The following is a 15,342-nucleotide window of genomic DNA, read 5'->3' on the forward strand; positions in this document are numbered from 1 at the left end:
CCTTTCAAATGGTATCAAGAATATGCATATCCTTGGTTCAGGTCCTGAACTACAGGCAGTTAGATTCAGGTATGTCATTTCAGGTGACAATTTGAAAAAAAGGGGTCCGATCCTTATGGGCTTGGCTTGTATTCAGCATTTCACTGTGAGGTCTACTACACCTGTTGTATTCAGCATTTCACTGTCAGGTCTACTACACCTGTTGTATTCAGCATTTCACTGTGAGGTCTACTACACCTGTTGTATTCAGCATTTCACTGTCAGGTCTACTACACCTGTTGTATTCAGCATTTCACTGTGAGGTCTACTACACCTGTTGTATTCAGCATTTCACTGTGAGGTCTACTACACCTGTTGTATTCAGCATTTCACTGTAAGGTCTACTACACCTGTTGTATTCAGCATTTCACTGTGAGGTCTACTACACCTGTTGTATTCAGCATTTCACGGTAAGGTCTACTACACCTGTTGTATTCAGCATTTCACTGTAAGGTCTACTACACCTGTTGTATTCAGCGTTTCACGGTAAGGTCTACTACACCTGTTGTATTCAGCATTTCACGGTAAGGTCTACTACACCTGTTGTATTCAGCATTTCACGGTAAGGTCTACTACACCTGTTGTATTCAGCATTTCACGGTAAGGTCTACTACACCTGTTGTATTCAGCATTTCACGGTAAGGTCTACACCTGTTTGTATTCAGCGTTTCACGGTAAGGTCTACTACACCTGTTGTATTCAGCATTTCACTGTAAGGTCTACTACACCTGTTGTATTCAGCGTTTCACTGTGAGGTCTACTACACCTGTTGTATTCAGCGTTTCACTGTGAGGTCTACTACACCTGTTGTATTCAGCGTTTCACGGTAAGGTCTACTACACCTGTTGTACTCAGCGTTTCACGGTAAGGTCTACTACACCTGTTGTATTCAGCGTTTCACGGTAAGGTTTACTACACCTGTTGTATTCAGCGTTTCACGGTAAGGTCTACCTGTTGTATTCAGCGTTTCACGGTAAGGTCTACCTGTTCTATTCAGCGTTTCACGGTAAGGTCTACACCTGTTGTATTCGGCAGACATGAGGAAGTGAGTGTTTGTGAGTGTTTTATAACTTGACTGAAATGCTGCTGAAGGCAGTTGAAGGCTGACTGTGACATCCCAATGGTTGTTGGTTAGTTAATGTAGCTATCTACTTCAGCCCACGCTGACAGCAGTGAGTTCTAGTGACAATAACACGGTAAACCATTTCTCTGACGTCAAAACACTCAAGAGGCAAAGCACAACATTGGGAGGCCCAAAACATTAGGAGTGGCACAGGCCCAAAACATTGGGAGTGGCACAGGCCCAAAACATTGCGAGTGGCACAGGCCCAAAACATTGCGAGTGGCACAGGCCCAAAACATTGGGAGTGGCACAGGCCCAAAACATTGGGAGTGGCACAGGCCCAAAACATTAGGAGTGGCACAGGCCCAAAACATTGGGAGTGGCACAGGCCCAAAACATTGGGAGTGGCACAGGCCCAAAACATTAGGAGTGGCACAGGCCCAAAACATTGGGAGTGGAACAGGCCCAAAACATTAGGAGTGGCACAGGCCCAAAACATTGGGAGTGGCACAGGCCCAAAACATTGGGAGTGGCACAGGCCCAAAACATTGGGAGTGGCACAGGCCCAAAACATTGGGAGTGGCACAGGCCCAAAACATTGGGAGTGGCACAGGCCCAAAACATAAGGAGTGGCACAGGCCCAAAACATTAGGAGTGGAACAGGCACAAAACATTGGGAGTGGCACAGGCCCAAAACATTAGGAGTGGCACAGGCCCAAAACATTGGGAGTGGCACAGGCCCAAAACATTGGGAGTGGCACAGGCCCAAAACATTAGGAGTGGCACAGGCCCAAAACATTGGGAGTGGAACAGGCACAAAACATTGGGAGTGGCACAGGCCCAAAACATAAGGAGTGGCACAGGCCCAAAACATAAGGAGTGGCACTGGCCCAAAACATTAGGAGTGGCACAGGCCCAAAACATTAGGAGTGGCACAGGCCCAAAACATTAGGAGTGGCACAGGCCCAAAACATTGGGAGTGGCACAGGCCCAAAACATTGGGAGTGGCACAGGCCCAAAACATTGGGAGTGGCACAGGCCCAAAACATTAGGAGTGGTGTAACAGTATAACTTTAGTACCGTCCCCTCGCCCCGACACGGGCGCAAACCAGGGACCCTCTGCACACATCAACAACTGACACCCACGAAGCGTCGTTACCCATCGCTCCACAAAAGCCGCGGCCCTTGCAGAGCAAGGGGAAACCCTACTTAAGTCTCAGAGCAAGCGACGTAACTGATTGAAATGCTAGTAGCGCGTACCCGCTAACTAGCTAGCCATTTCACATCCGTTACACTGGCACAGGCCCAAAACATTGGGAGTGGAACAGGCCCAAAACATTGGGAGTGGAACAGGCCCAAAACATTGGGAGTGGCACAGGCCCAAAACATTGGGAGTGGCACAGGCCCAAAACATAAGGAGTGGCACAGGCCCAAAACATTGGGAGTGGAACAGGCCCAAAACATTAGGAGTGGCACAGGCCCAAAACATTAGGAGTGGCACAGGCCCAAAACGGCCCAAAACATTGGGAGTGGCACAGGCCCAAAACATTGGGAGTGGCACAGGCCCAAAACATTGGGAGTGGAACAGGCCCAAAACATTGGGAGTGGAACAGGCCCAAAACATTGGGAGTGGCACAGGCCCAAAACATTGGGAGTGGCACAGGCCCAAAACATTGGGAGTGGCACAGGCCCAAAACATAAGGAGTGGCACAGGCCCAAAACATTAGGAGTGGAACAGGCACAAAACATTGGGAGTGGCACAGGCCCAAAACATAAGGAGTGGCACAGGCCCAAAACATTGGGAGTGGCACAGGCCCAAAACATTGGGAGTGGCACAGGCCCAAAACATAAGGAGTGGCACAGGCCCAAAACATTAGGAGTGGAACAGGCACAAAACATTGGGAGTGGCACAGGCCCAAAACATAAGGAGTGGCACAGGCCCAAAACATAAGGAGTGGCACTGGCCCAAAACATTAGGAGTGGCACAGGCCCAAAACATTAGGAGTGGCACAGGCCCAAAACATTAGGAGTGGCACAGGCCCAAAACATTGGGAGTGGCACAGGCCCAAAACATTGGGAGTGGCACAGGCCCAAAACATTGGGAGTGGCACAGGCCCAAAACATTGGGAGTGGCACAGGCCCAAAACATTAGGAGTGGCACAGGCCCAAAACATTAGGAGTGGCACAGGCCCAAAACATTAGGAGTGGCACAGGCTCAAAACATTAGGAGTGGCACAGGCCCAAAACATTGGGAGTGGCACAGGCCCAAAACATTAGGAGTGGCACAGGCTCAAAACATTAGGAGTGGCACAGGCTCAAAACATTAGGAGTGGCACAGGCCCAAAACATTGGGAGTGGCACAGGCCCAAAACATTAGGAGTGGCACAGGCTCAAAACATTGGGAGTGGCACAGGCCCAAAACATTAGGAGTGGCACAGGCCCAAAACATTATGAGTGGCTAACAAGCTGTTGGTTTGAAACCCAGGCATTGCTTGCAGGTAATCCTACATGGAGCAGAAAACAGATGGATTTCTAACGTTTTTAATTAGATGTTAACATTTCTTACCACCACACCAGTCGGGACAGAGTGCTTTGTGCTGCAAAAATATCACATATTGAAAAAGATTCGCTGGCTAGCCTTGAGATCAACAATTCATGATTTCAAAACTGAGCGGTTCTTCATAATTGACACATTGATGAATTAACTGGTTTATTTAACTTTGGCTAAACAGCTGACGAGATCGCCTAGTGCGTTGCATGCCCCAATGACTGAATTTAACATTCATATGAAAGTCATTTAGTTAACATTTTAACATAATTTGTCAAATAAATAAAACGTTATACTCACATTTCATGAAGTTGTCATTTATCTAGCTAGAAAGTATTCTCCCAGGAAATGGCGAATGAGAATGCTGTGATCTCATAACGCTACGCGCCTCAAAGATAATCCCAATGAATGAAGATAGTCGACTCATCTGAAGTCACATTTGCTGACTGAAATACTTCCGACAGACATAACTTGTTAAAATTTCTTTAAGCACAGAATACAGATCCACAAGCACTTTTTTCTGAATACGTAAATCCACGTTTCACAGTTGTAGATGTTAGGGATGTCTGAACAATTGCTCACAAATATTTCTACATTTGTTTAATAAATGGTAGTTTTATAAAATTGTAGTTTTATTTGTGATCTTTTTGTTGAATATATTTACAGATCATGGGATGTATTTGTGAAATATGCAGGAAAATAATATCTCTGAATTCTCCCAATCGTGTGGTTTTATCCCTTATTGCTATACAATGCACATGATTTAAAGCTGTGAGTATGACGGCATCAGTAACCATAAGAGACAGAAAGATCAGCTTATGAACTGTAACACCTTACAGAGCTTTCAGAAAGTATTCAGACCCCTTGATTTCGTTCACATTTTGTTACGTTACAACCTTATTCTAAAATTGATTTGAAAATAAAAAATGGGGGAAAAATCCCCATCAATCTTCACACAATACCCAATAATGACAAAGCAAAAAAAAAGTTTTGACTTTTTTGCAAATTTATTAAAAATAATACAAACGGAAATATCACATTTTACATAAGTATTCACACCCTCGAGCCTCAAGTCTTCTTAGGTATGACGTTACAAACTTGGCACACCTGTATTTGGGGAGTTTCTCCCATTTTTCTCTGAGGATCCTCTCAACCTCTGTCAGGTTGGATGGGGAGCGTCGATGCACAGCTATTTCCAGGTCTCTCCAGAGATGTTTGATCAGGTTCTGGCTGGGCCACTCAAGGACATAGCGAGACTTGTCCTGAAGTCATTCCTGCATTGTCTTGGCTGTGTGCTTAGGGTCATTGTCCTTTGGAAGGTGAACCTTCACCCCAGTCTGAGGTCCTGAGCACTCTGGAGCAGGTTTTCATCAAGGATCTCTCTGTACTTTGCTCCATTCATCTTTCCCTCAATTCTGACTAGTCTCCCAGTCCCTGCCACTGAAAACATCCCCACAGCATGATGCTGCCACCACCATGCTTCACCGTAAGGATGGTGCCAGGTTTCCTCCAGACGTGACACTTGACATTCAGGCCAAAGAGTTCAATCTTGGTTTCATCAGACCAGAGAATCTTGTTTCTCATGGTCTGAGAGTCTTTAGGTGCCTTTTGGCAAACTCCAAGTGGGCTGTCATGTGCCTTTTACTGAGGAGTGGCTTCCGTCTGGACACTCTACCATAAAAGCCGGATTGGTGGAGTGCTGCAGAGATGGTTGTCCTTCTGGAAGGTTCTCCCATCTCCACAGAGGAACTCTGGAGTTCTGTTAAGAGTGACTATCGGGTTCTTGGTCACCTCCCTGACCAAGACCCTTCTCCCCCGATTTCTCAGGTTGGCCAGGCGTCCAGCTCTAGGAAGAGTCTGGTGGTTCCAAACTTCTTCCATTTAAGAATGATGGAGGCCACTGTGTTCTTGGGGACCTTCAATGCTGCAGAAATGTTTTGGTACCCTTCCCCAGATCAATTTAGAGTCTCATAGCAAAGGGTCTTTATAAATAAGATATTTCTGGGGGGGGTTTTCTATAAATTAGCAAAAATATCTAAAAACCTGCGTTGCTTTGTCATTATGGGGTATAGTGTGTAGATTGAGAGGATAAGGCTGTAACGTAACAACATGTGGTCAAAGTAAAGGGGTCTGAATATGTTCCACTGTATATTCTCAAATCCCTCATGCCCTCACCTTAGTGAGTTTAAACTTTTAAGCCAGAACAAACTGCCAGTTGGTCAGTAGGATCTTAATCCCCTTGATAACAGTCACGGCTGACGTAGCGGGGTTAAACTTCAACGTGTGCGCGTCTCCTTTCGTACACCTCTCTCTGAACACGTAGACAGAGCCGTTACAGCTGACCACCTTCCAGAGGGACGGCACACAGCTCCAGACCTCGGGGAAGCGGAGCCTGGTGAAGCTCTCCAACAGCGGGTTGTAACACACCAGGGAGTCCCCCTCCGCTACGATGAACAGCAGGTCCATGTGAGCGGCGGCGTGCATCACTCCCGCCAACGGCAGAACGTAAGGCTTCAATTGGCACTTCTGAGTCTGTGTGTCGAAGCACTGGATGAGTCGTGACGGCTTGGTGAAGAAGTCCATGTCGTTCTCTTCCCCCCCCAGTATGTAGATGGTTCCTCCCAGGTTAACCCCCGCCGCCCCGGACACCGCCGTATCCAGCTGGCTAGTCTCCGTCCACACGTTGTCCTTCACCGTGTAGTAAATGACGGCGTTGGACAGTGTGTCCTGGAGCGTCTTACCTCCCAGACTATAGACGGCATCCTGAAGAGAGACTGAGACCATGGTGTGGCTGAGACGGTCTCGGGGAAGCGGGGCGCAGCGCTCCCAGTCCATGGTCTGCATGTTACATTTCCACATGCGGCGAGGGATGGACCCCCCCACCACGTAGAGGTCAGGCCCGTGTTTACAGGCTGCTGTGATCTGGTGACACAGGCTGTTCTGGCCGCTGACGCTGATGGCGTCGTCCTCGTCACAGTGCAGGGAAACGGCCAGGGAGTGGGTCCTCGTCTCCTCCTTACCTATCAGGTAGATGTGCACCTTCTCACCGATCTCCTGCAAAGACACAGCGAGGAAATCAATAGTCACGACATGGATAACTAGAATGATATATTCTAAAATTGTAAGGGGAAAAACATTTGTGTAGGTGAACATGTTTTAGCTATGATCTCCGTAAAACTGGGTGCATCTAAACCCCCCCCCCCCCCCAAAAGTCCCCCCCCAAAAAAGTCCCCCCTCCGGAAAACTGGGGGCAGCAAACCCCCCCCCCCCCCCCCCCCATCGAATATAAATATTAAAGAGAGACGTGCAGTGGAGTTTAGGGTTCTAGAATGAGAACACTGTACCTTGAGGTTCTCCTGGAGAACAGTGGAGAACTCTTCTCTCTCCACCTTGTTGTGGTTGATCCAGGTTTGGATGGCTGCCGTGGCGTTCTGAGAGGTTGGAACATCATCTGGAGAACAGCAACACGGGTAAGGGCCTGACAAAATGGCCACCGTGGCATTACCCAGGCGGGTGATAAATATGGTAGTGGGGTAAGTTTCCCCCATTACTGTGTAAATCAAATCAAGCAAGAAATCAATAAGTACCTTTGATAATGTCCATGAGGAGACAGAGTGGCAGGTTGAGGAACTCATCAGTCTGGTGAAGTTGGACCAGGTGGATCTTAGCACAATGTTTGGCTGCAGTATACAACTCCTGGTCACTGTGCCTGTCTGCTAGCCACATCACCTACAGCAGGAAGAAGGGAATCAACTGACAGCACTTCAAAAAGCTACTGTGTGGAACAAGATGACAAGATGGTCAGATTGACAGCAGCTACACAGATCCAGTACCTTGACTAATAGAATTCACATGTCTACCTGAGTCCTTCCTATCTACAAAGGGAACACACATTTGCTCATTACTTCAGACACCAATGATTGGCTGTATCAGGTCCAGGAAATAGAAACCCAGCCAATCAGCTCACCTGTAGGCAATTCTTGACATCTACGGTGCGTGACAGGAAGCGGGAGCATTCTTCAAACAGAGCAGTCAGCTGGTACATGTCAGCCATCTCATAGGTGTCCTGAAGCTCCTCCACTGTCAGCTTCACTGTCCCGTGGTAGATGTAGTCAACCAGCAGCTGGAACACTGATGCGCTGAATAGAATAGAAAATAGACTTTATTGTCCCAATTGGTGAGAAACAGCTCATTGAGCAGTTTATGTGTCAAGGGCACAACGACAGGTGACGGTACCAGGGATTAGAGGCCAGCAGCCCTACCTGACGTCCTTCAGTTGGATGCTACGTGTGTGAGCCTCTCTCAGGTTGGATGTGAACATGGATCTAAAGAAGCTGCTCTGGGCTGACAGTACCAGGCGGTGCAGGTTAAAATCCCTCCCTTCCACCTTCACCGTCACGTCAGCAAACAGGCCGTCCTGAAGACACAGGGATATAAGATGGAGGAACCGTCGATGTCATCATACACCCCCGAAACTAATGCTGCACTGGGAGACAGACTTCAAATGAATGGAGCGTCTCTCAATTCATCTTTCCTTGATTACTCGCATCCTCTCTCCTTGCCTCCAACCTCAAAACCCCATTGGAGATGAAGGCCTGAGGGGAGGGAACCTTCACCTCTAATAAGGTTTGAGGAGACGAGGAGATAGGATGCGAGGAATCAGAGAAAGGTGAATTGAGATTCCTTACCTGCAGACATAGGTCCATGATGCTTTGCACCACGCGGCTGGAGTGGGAGCGGTCTGTAAAGGTGTAACCTAGGAAGTAGTTCTCCTCTGCCACCAATGAGCCTGCTCCTACACTCTGTCCCCCGAACCTGGCCTCACCGGACTCCATCTCACCAGCTAGCAGGGTTGGGCTACATGGGAACCATCGACAAACACAACAGTTAGTGCGTATAGTTAGAAACACTGCCGGTTAAGACAAAAAAACAACTAACACACAGACTATAGACTTTGCGAATCTGCAGAGATTTAAAACATGCTGGTTCGTGTTTCTATGCGAACTGAAATCACACTGGTTTTAACTGGACTAACGTTACGTATTATTTTAACAACAAAAAAACCAGTGGTTTCAGAATCACACTGGTTTTAACTGGACTAACGTTAAGTATTGTTTTAACAAAAGACCCCCGGTGGTTTCAGAATCACACTGGTTTTAACTGGACTAACGTTACGTATTATTTTAACAAAAAAAAAACAGTGGTTTCAGAATCACACTGGTTTTAACTGGACTAACGTTACGTATTATTTTAACAAAAGACCCCCAGTGGTTTCAGAATCACACTGGTTTTAACTGGACTAACGTTACGTATTATTTTGGTTTACGAAACCCGAAAAATAGATAATGCTCATTCATTGACTGTCAGTAAAAGTTAGTTACTGTAGCTAGCGACGCAACCAAACGTTACAAATCCTTACAGCGTCACTATTCTGACACCAATCACGCCGAGTTGTTTAACTAACAGTTTAATCAGTATCAGATTATGGTTTAAGATATAATTTATTGGCTAGTAAATCTTTTCAGCCTACCTTTGCTCCACTATCTGATCTATTTCATCACACGGAAGACGGAGAAATATTCACCGGAAGTAAACAAACCTTTTTCTGGCTGGCTCAGCTGACGCTGATGCCAGCGGTAGGTGCTGCCACTGTGTGGCGGAGATATGTTACAACAGTCTACTTCATTTTTTTTTTTGTGTACATCGCAGGTCTCCAATCCTGGTCCTGGGGTACACAGGGTGTGCCCGAACTTTGTTTAACTACAACACATTCAGTCATAGGCTAAGTGATGACCGTAGTTGAATAGTTGAATCGGGTGTGTAGGCCTACTAACGTGATGGAACATAAGCCTGCACACCCAGTAGGCCCCTTGGAACCAGGATTGAACAACACTAGTAAGTCTGTAAACGTTTGAGCCAACTGGCCCTCGTGCCTTTTTTCCTAGGTGGAAGAATGTATGGCATTCTAGCCTAGACTCGTGGCTATCGGACTGAGGTTTTTTTATTATTATTGAAGAGTAGCAAAGGATAGAGGGAGACAGTGAAATCATCATGCCATCAGAGTTATACAGTCATAAAAGAGAGATGGTGACAAAACCCAGACTAAGAGTTCTCATATGGGTCACCGTAGCGACTTTGTGGTGTCAAGATCTTTTAGAAGGTGAGTTATAATTGTTTTAAAACTAACTTGGAAGGAAAGATATGTTGTGTTTTTGAATGCAATGCATTCATAAATTGATAGAAAATAGTTGATTAAGTCATTAAAGTTGTATTGGATTGAATATCAAGATTTACATTTGCATGTAATTGAATACCACAACAGGTTCTAAGTGGAGGTTAAATTAAGTCCTATATTTCTGAGAGTAACATTATTCATTTTTATCATGAAAATAACAACCTTATCTCTTTCAGATGTGTCCGGCGCCGTATATGGCGGTCTTCCTTCCCAGGGCTTGGGCCAATCTCTCAGCGATGCAAATCTGATGTTTGAGGTTGGAGTTACACTTCTATTAGCCTGGTCCCAGATCAGTTAGTGCGGTCTTGTTGACAATTACCATCAAAGTCAGCAAGAAAGAACAAACCGATCTGGGACCAGGCTACATGTATATGAGCATATTGTATTTTCTCTTGAGTAGTTTCTGTTTTGCCCCACCATCTGTTTCCTCAACTTCTTTATTGTACATATGTTATTACACTACATGACCAAAAGTATGTGGACACCTGCTCATCTATCTCATTCCAGAATCATGGGAATTAACGTGTAGTTGGACCCCCGCTTTGCTGCTATAACAGCCTCCACTCTTCTGGGAAGTCATTAATATGGAGTTGGTCCCCGCTTTGCTGCTATAACAGCCTCCACTCTTCAGGGAAGTCATTAATATGGAGTTGGTCCCCGCTTTGCTGCTATAACAGCCTCCACTCTTCTGGGAAGGCATTAATATGGAGTTGGTCACCCCTTTGATGCTATAACAGCCTCCACTCTTCTGGGAAGGCATTAATATGGAGTTGGTCACCCCTTTGATGCTATAACAGCCTCCACTCTTCTGGGAAGGCATTAATATGGAGTTGGTCACCCCTTTGCTGCTATAACAGCCTCCACTCTTCTGGGAAGTCATTAATATGGAGTTGGTCCCCGCTTTGCTGCTATAACAGCCTCCACTCTTCTGGGAAGGCATTAATATGGAGTTGGTCACCCCTTTGATGCTATAACAGCCTCCACTCTTCAGGGAAGGCATTAATATGGAGTTGGTCCCCCTTTGCTGCTATAACAGCCTCCACTCTTCAGGGAAGGCATTAATATGGAGTTGGTCCCCGCTTTGCTGCTATAACAGCCTCCACTCTTCAGGGAAGGCATTAATATGGAGTTGGTCCCCGCTTTGCTGCTATAACAGCCTCCACTCTTCAGGGAAGGCATTAATATGGAGTTGGTCCCCCTTTGCTGCTATAACAGCCTCCACTCTTCAGGGAAGGCATTAATATGGAGTTGGTCCCCGCTTTGCTGCTATAACAGCCTCCACTCTTCTGGGAAGGCTTTCCATTAGATGTTGGAACATTGCTGCTATAACAGCCTCCACTCTTCTGGGAAGGCTTTCCACTAGATGTTGGAACATTGCTGCTATAACAGCCTCCACTCTTCTGGGAAGGCTTTCCACTAGATGTTGGAACATTGCTGCTATAACAGCCTCCACTCTTCTGGGAAGGCTTTCCACTAGATGTTGGAACATTGCAGCTATAACAGCCTCCACTCTTCTGGGAAGGCTTTCCACTAGATGTTGGAACATTGCTGCTATAACAGCCTCCACTCTTCTGGGAAGGCTTTCCACTAGATGTTGGAACATTGCAGCTATAACAGCCTCCACTCTTCTGGGAAGGCTTTCCACTAGATGTTGGAACATTGCAGCTATAACAGCCTCCACTCTTCTGGGAAGGCTTTCCACTAGATGTTGGAACATTGCTGCGGGGACTAGCTTCCATTCAGCAACAAGAGCATTAGCGAGGTCAGGCACTGATGTTGGGCAATTAGGCCTGGTCGCAGTCAGCGTTCCTATTTATCCCAAAGGTGTTCGGTGGGGTTGAGGTCAGGGCTCTGTACATGCCAGTGAAGTTCTTCCACACCGATCTCGATAAACCATTTTTGTATGGACCTCGCATTGTGCATAGGGGCATTGTCATGCGGAAACAGGAAAGGGCTTTACCCAAACTGTTGCCACAAAGTTGGAAGCACAGAATCATCTAGAATGTCATTGTATGTTGTAGCATTAAGATTTCCCTTTACTGGAACTAAGGGGCCTAGCCTGAACCTCCTCCCACCAAACTTTACAGTTGGCTCTATGCATTCCAGCAGGTAACGTTCTCCTGGCATCGGCCAAACCCAGATTCGTCTGTCGGACTGCCAGATGGTGAAGCGTGATTCATTACTCTAGAGAAAGCATTTCCACTGCGCCAGTGTCCAATGGCGGCAAGCTTTACACCACTCCAGCCAACGATTGGCATTGCGCATGGTGATCTTAGGCTTGTGTGCAGCTGCTCGGCCATGGAAACCCATTTCATGAAGCTCCTGATGAACAGTTATTGTGCCGACGTTGCTTCCAGAGGCAGTTTGGAACTTGGTAGTGAGTGTTGCAACCGAGGACAGACGATTTTTACGCACACATTTTTATGCACTAAACGCTAAAGTACTCAACGTTCCCGTTCTGTGAGCTTGTGTGGCCTACCACTTCGCGGCTGAGCCGTTGTTGCTCCCAGACGTTTCCACTTCACAATAACAGCACTTACAGTTGACCGGGGCAGCTCTAGCAGGCCAGAAATTTGGCAAACTAACTTGTTGTAAAGATGGCATCCTATGACGGTGCCATATTGAAAGTCACTGAACTCTTCAGTAAGGCCATTCTACTACCAATGTTTGTCTATGGAGATTGCATGGCTGTGTGCTCGATTTTATACATTTGTCAGCAACGGATGTGGCTGAAAAAGCTGAATTCACTAATTTGAAGGGGTGTCCACATACTTTTGTATATATAGTGTATCTACCCACATTTGATTCTTACCTCTCCATACAGTTCTTGTTGGGTGGAGTAGAGATCGACAAAGACAACAACATCGCCCTGCTGGACATGGAGATGGCATCTATGAGGCAGGGACGAGCTTTCCTGGCTCACATCAACGACAACATCCCCAAGACCCTCTCTTCTATGGAGCAGATGGTGAAGGACCTGGAGGACAAGAGAGGGCCTCTCCCTCTCTCCCAACCCCGCTTTGAGAGCCTCATCCTGGGCATGGTCTACTCTGCTCACCAGGCCAAGCTCCAGGAGAGAGAGGAGGTCCAGGAGAAATGGGGAGAGGTGCTGATACGTCTGGCTAATATTACAGTCAACGAGCTGCGTAGACCGGAGACCATCACAAAATTCACTTAGATTAGGATACAGACTGTTCATTAGCCTGGTCCCAAGCGTGTAATTATCTTTTTAATACAGTATACAAAAGGATATATACAGTACCAGTCAAAAGTTTGGACACACCTACTCATTCAAGGGTTTTTCTTTATTTTTACTATTTTCTACATTATAGAATAATAGTGAAGACATCAAAACTATGAATTAACACATGTAATAACCAAAAATGTGTTAAACAAATCAAAATATATTTGAAATTCTTCAAAGTAGCCACTGTTTGCCTTGATGACAGCTTTGCACACTCTTGGCATTCTCTCAACCAGCTTCATGAGGTAGTCACCTGGAATGCATTTCAATTAACAGGTGTGCTTTGTTAAAAGTTATTTTGTGGAATTTATTTCCTTAATGCGTTTGAGCCAATCAGTTGTGTTGTGACAAGGTAGGGGTGGTATACAGAAGATAGCCTTATTTGGTAAAAGACCAAGTCCATATCATGGCAAGAACAGCTCAAATAAGCAAAGAGAAACGACAGTCCATAATTACTTTAAGACATGAAGGTCAGTCAATCTGGAAAATTTCAAGAAATGTGAAAGTTTCTTCAAGTGCAGTCGCAAAAACCATCAAGCGCTATGATGAAACTGGCTCTCATGAGGACCGCCACAGGAAAGGAAGACCCTGAGTTACCTCTGCTGCAGAGGATAAGTTCATTAGATTTACCAGCCTCAGAAATTGCAGCCCAAATACATGCTTCACAGAGTTCAAGTAACAGACACATCTCAACATCAACTGTTCAGAGGAGACTGTGTGAATCAGGCCTTCATGGTCGAATTGCTGCAAAGAAACCATTACTAAAGGACACCAATAAGAAGAGACTTGCTTGGGCCAAGAAACACGAGCAATGGATATTAGACCTGTGGAAGTCTGACCTTTGGTCTGATGAGTCAACATTCAAGATTTTTGGTTCCAACCGCCGTGTCTTTGTGAGACGCAGAGTAGTTGAACGGATGATCTCCGCATGTGCAGTTTCCACCGTGAAGCATGGAGGAGGAGGTGTGATGGTGCTTTGCTGGTGACACTGTCAGTCATTTATTTAGAATTCAAGGCATCCCATCTGGGTTGTGCTTAGTGGGACTATCATTTGTTTTTTAACAGGACAATGACCCAAAACACACCTCCAGGATGTGTAAGGGCTATCTGACCAAGAAGGAGAGTGATGGAGTGCTGCATCAGATGACCTGTCCTCCACAATCACCCGACCTCAACCCAATTGAGATAGTTTGGGATGAGTTGGACCGCAGAGTGAAGGAAAAGCAGCCAACAAGTGCTCAGCATATGTGGGAACTCCTTCAAGACTGTTGGAAAAGCATTCCAGGTGACTACCTCATGAAGCTGGTTGAATGCCAAGATTGTGCAAAGGGTGGCTACTTTGAAGAATATAAAATAGATTTTGATTTGTTTAACACTTTTTTCGTTACTACATGATTCCATATGTGTTATTTCATAGTTCTGATGTCTTCACTATTATTCTACAATGTTGAAAATAGTAAAAATAAAGAAAAAACCTTGAATGAGTAGATGTGTCCAAACTTTGGACTGGTACTGTATATATTTGTTTAAACGAATTATCATCAGCAACAGAGGTATACAGAACACCTGAAACACAACCAATACTTTGAAACACAGTGATCAACATTGTAAGACATATTTCAAACATTTGTGGATTTCTATCTATTGTGGTGTCAATCATGATTGTCCATGTTTATTTCTATTCCAGCATTTGCTTTGTTTGTCAATGGAAGTTTTGAATAAAAAAAAAACATGGTTCGAACAACTAAAATATAATAATTCATATCAAATCAAACTTTATTTGTCACATGCGCCGAATACAACAAGTGTAGACCTTACCGTGAAATGCTTACTTACAAGCCCTTAAACAGTGCAGTTCAAAAATAGTTAAAAAAAAATATTTACCAAATAAACTAAAGTAAAAAAATTATAAAAAGTAACACAATAATATAACAATAACGAGGCCTAATAACACCTATATACAGGGTATTACGGTACAGAGTCAGTGTGGAGGCTATATACAGGGTGTTACGGTACAGAGTCAGTGTGGAGGCTATATACAGGGGGTACTGGTACCGAGTCAGTGTGGAGGCTGTAAACAGGGGGTACCGGCACCGAGTCAGTGTGGAGGCTATATACAGGGGGTACCGGTACCGAGTCAGTGTGGAGGCTATATACAGGGGGTACAGGTTAGAGGTCATTTGTACATGTAGGTAGGGGTGAAGGGACTGATA

The 15,342-nt window shown here is 45.6% G+C and overlaps 2 protein-coding genes across 2 annotated transcripts; one reads left to right on the forward strand and one right to left on the reverse strand.

Moving 5' to 3' along the window:
• Positions 1–3,799: 3,799 nt before the first annotated feature.
• Positions 3,800–9,245, reverse strand: kbtbd4 (kelch repeat and BTB (POZ) domain containing 4). The gene is made up of 7 exons (XM_071415642.1): positions 9,181–9,245; positions 8,339–8,507; positions 7,913–8,067; positions 7,618–7,789; positions 7,238–7,379; positions 6,995–7,101; positions 3,800–6,704 (listed from the first exon to the last, which is right to left on the reverse strand). Exons 2-7 carry the CDS (start codon positions 8,483–8,485, stop codon positions 5,844–5,846), a joined length of 1,584 nt encoding a protein of 527 aa, XP_071271743.1. The 5' UTR covers positions 8,486–8,507; positions 9,181–9,245; the 3' UTR covers positions 3,800–5,843.
• On the forward strand, positions 8,466–14,917 carry LOC139584129 (protein FAM180A). The gene is made up of 3 exons (XM_071415644.1): positions 8,466–9,810; positions 10,062–10,141; positions 12,710–14,917. The coding sequence occupies exons 1-3, from the start codon at positions 9,702–9,704 to the stop codon at positions 13,061–13,063; spliced, it is 543 nt and encodes a 180-aa protein (XP_071271745.1). The 5' UTR covers positions 8,466–9,701; the 3' UTR covers positions 13,064–14,917.
• Positions 14,918–15,342: the final 425 nt, after the last annotated feature.

This window comes from Salvelinus alpinus, chromosome 9 (assembly GCF_045679555.1).
Source record: "Salvelinus alpinus chromosome 9, SLU_Salpinus.1, whole genome shotgun sequence".
Lineage (NCBI taxonomy): Eukaryota > Metazoa > Chordata > Actinopteri > Salmoniformes > Salmonidae > Salvelinus > Salvelinus alpinus.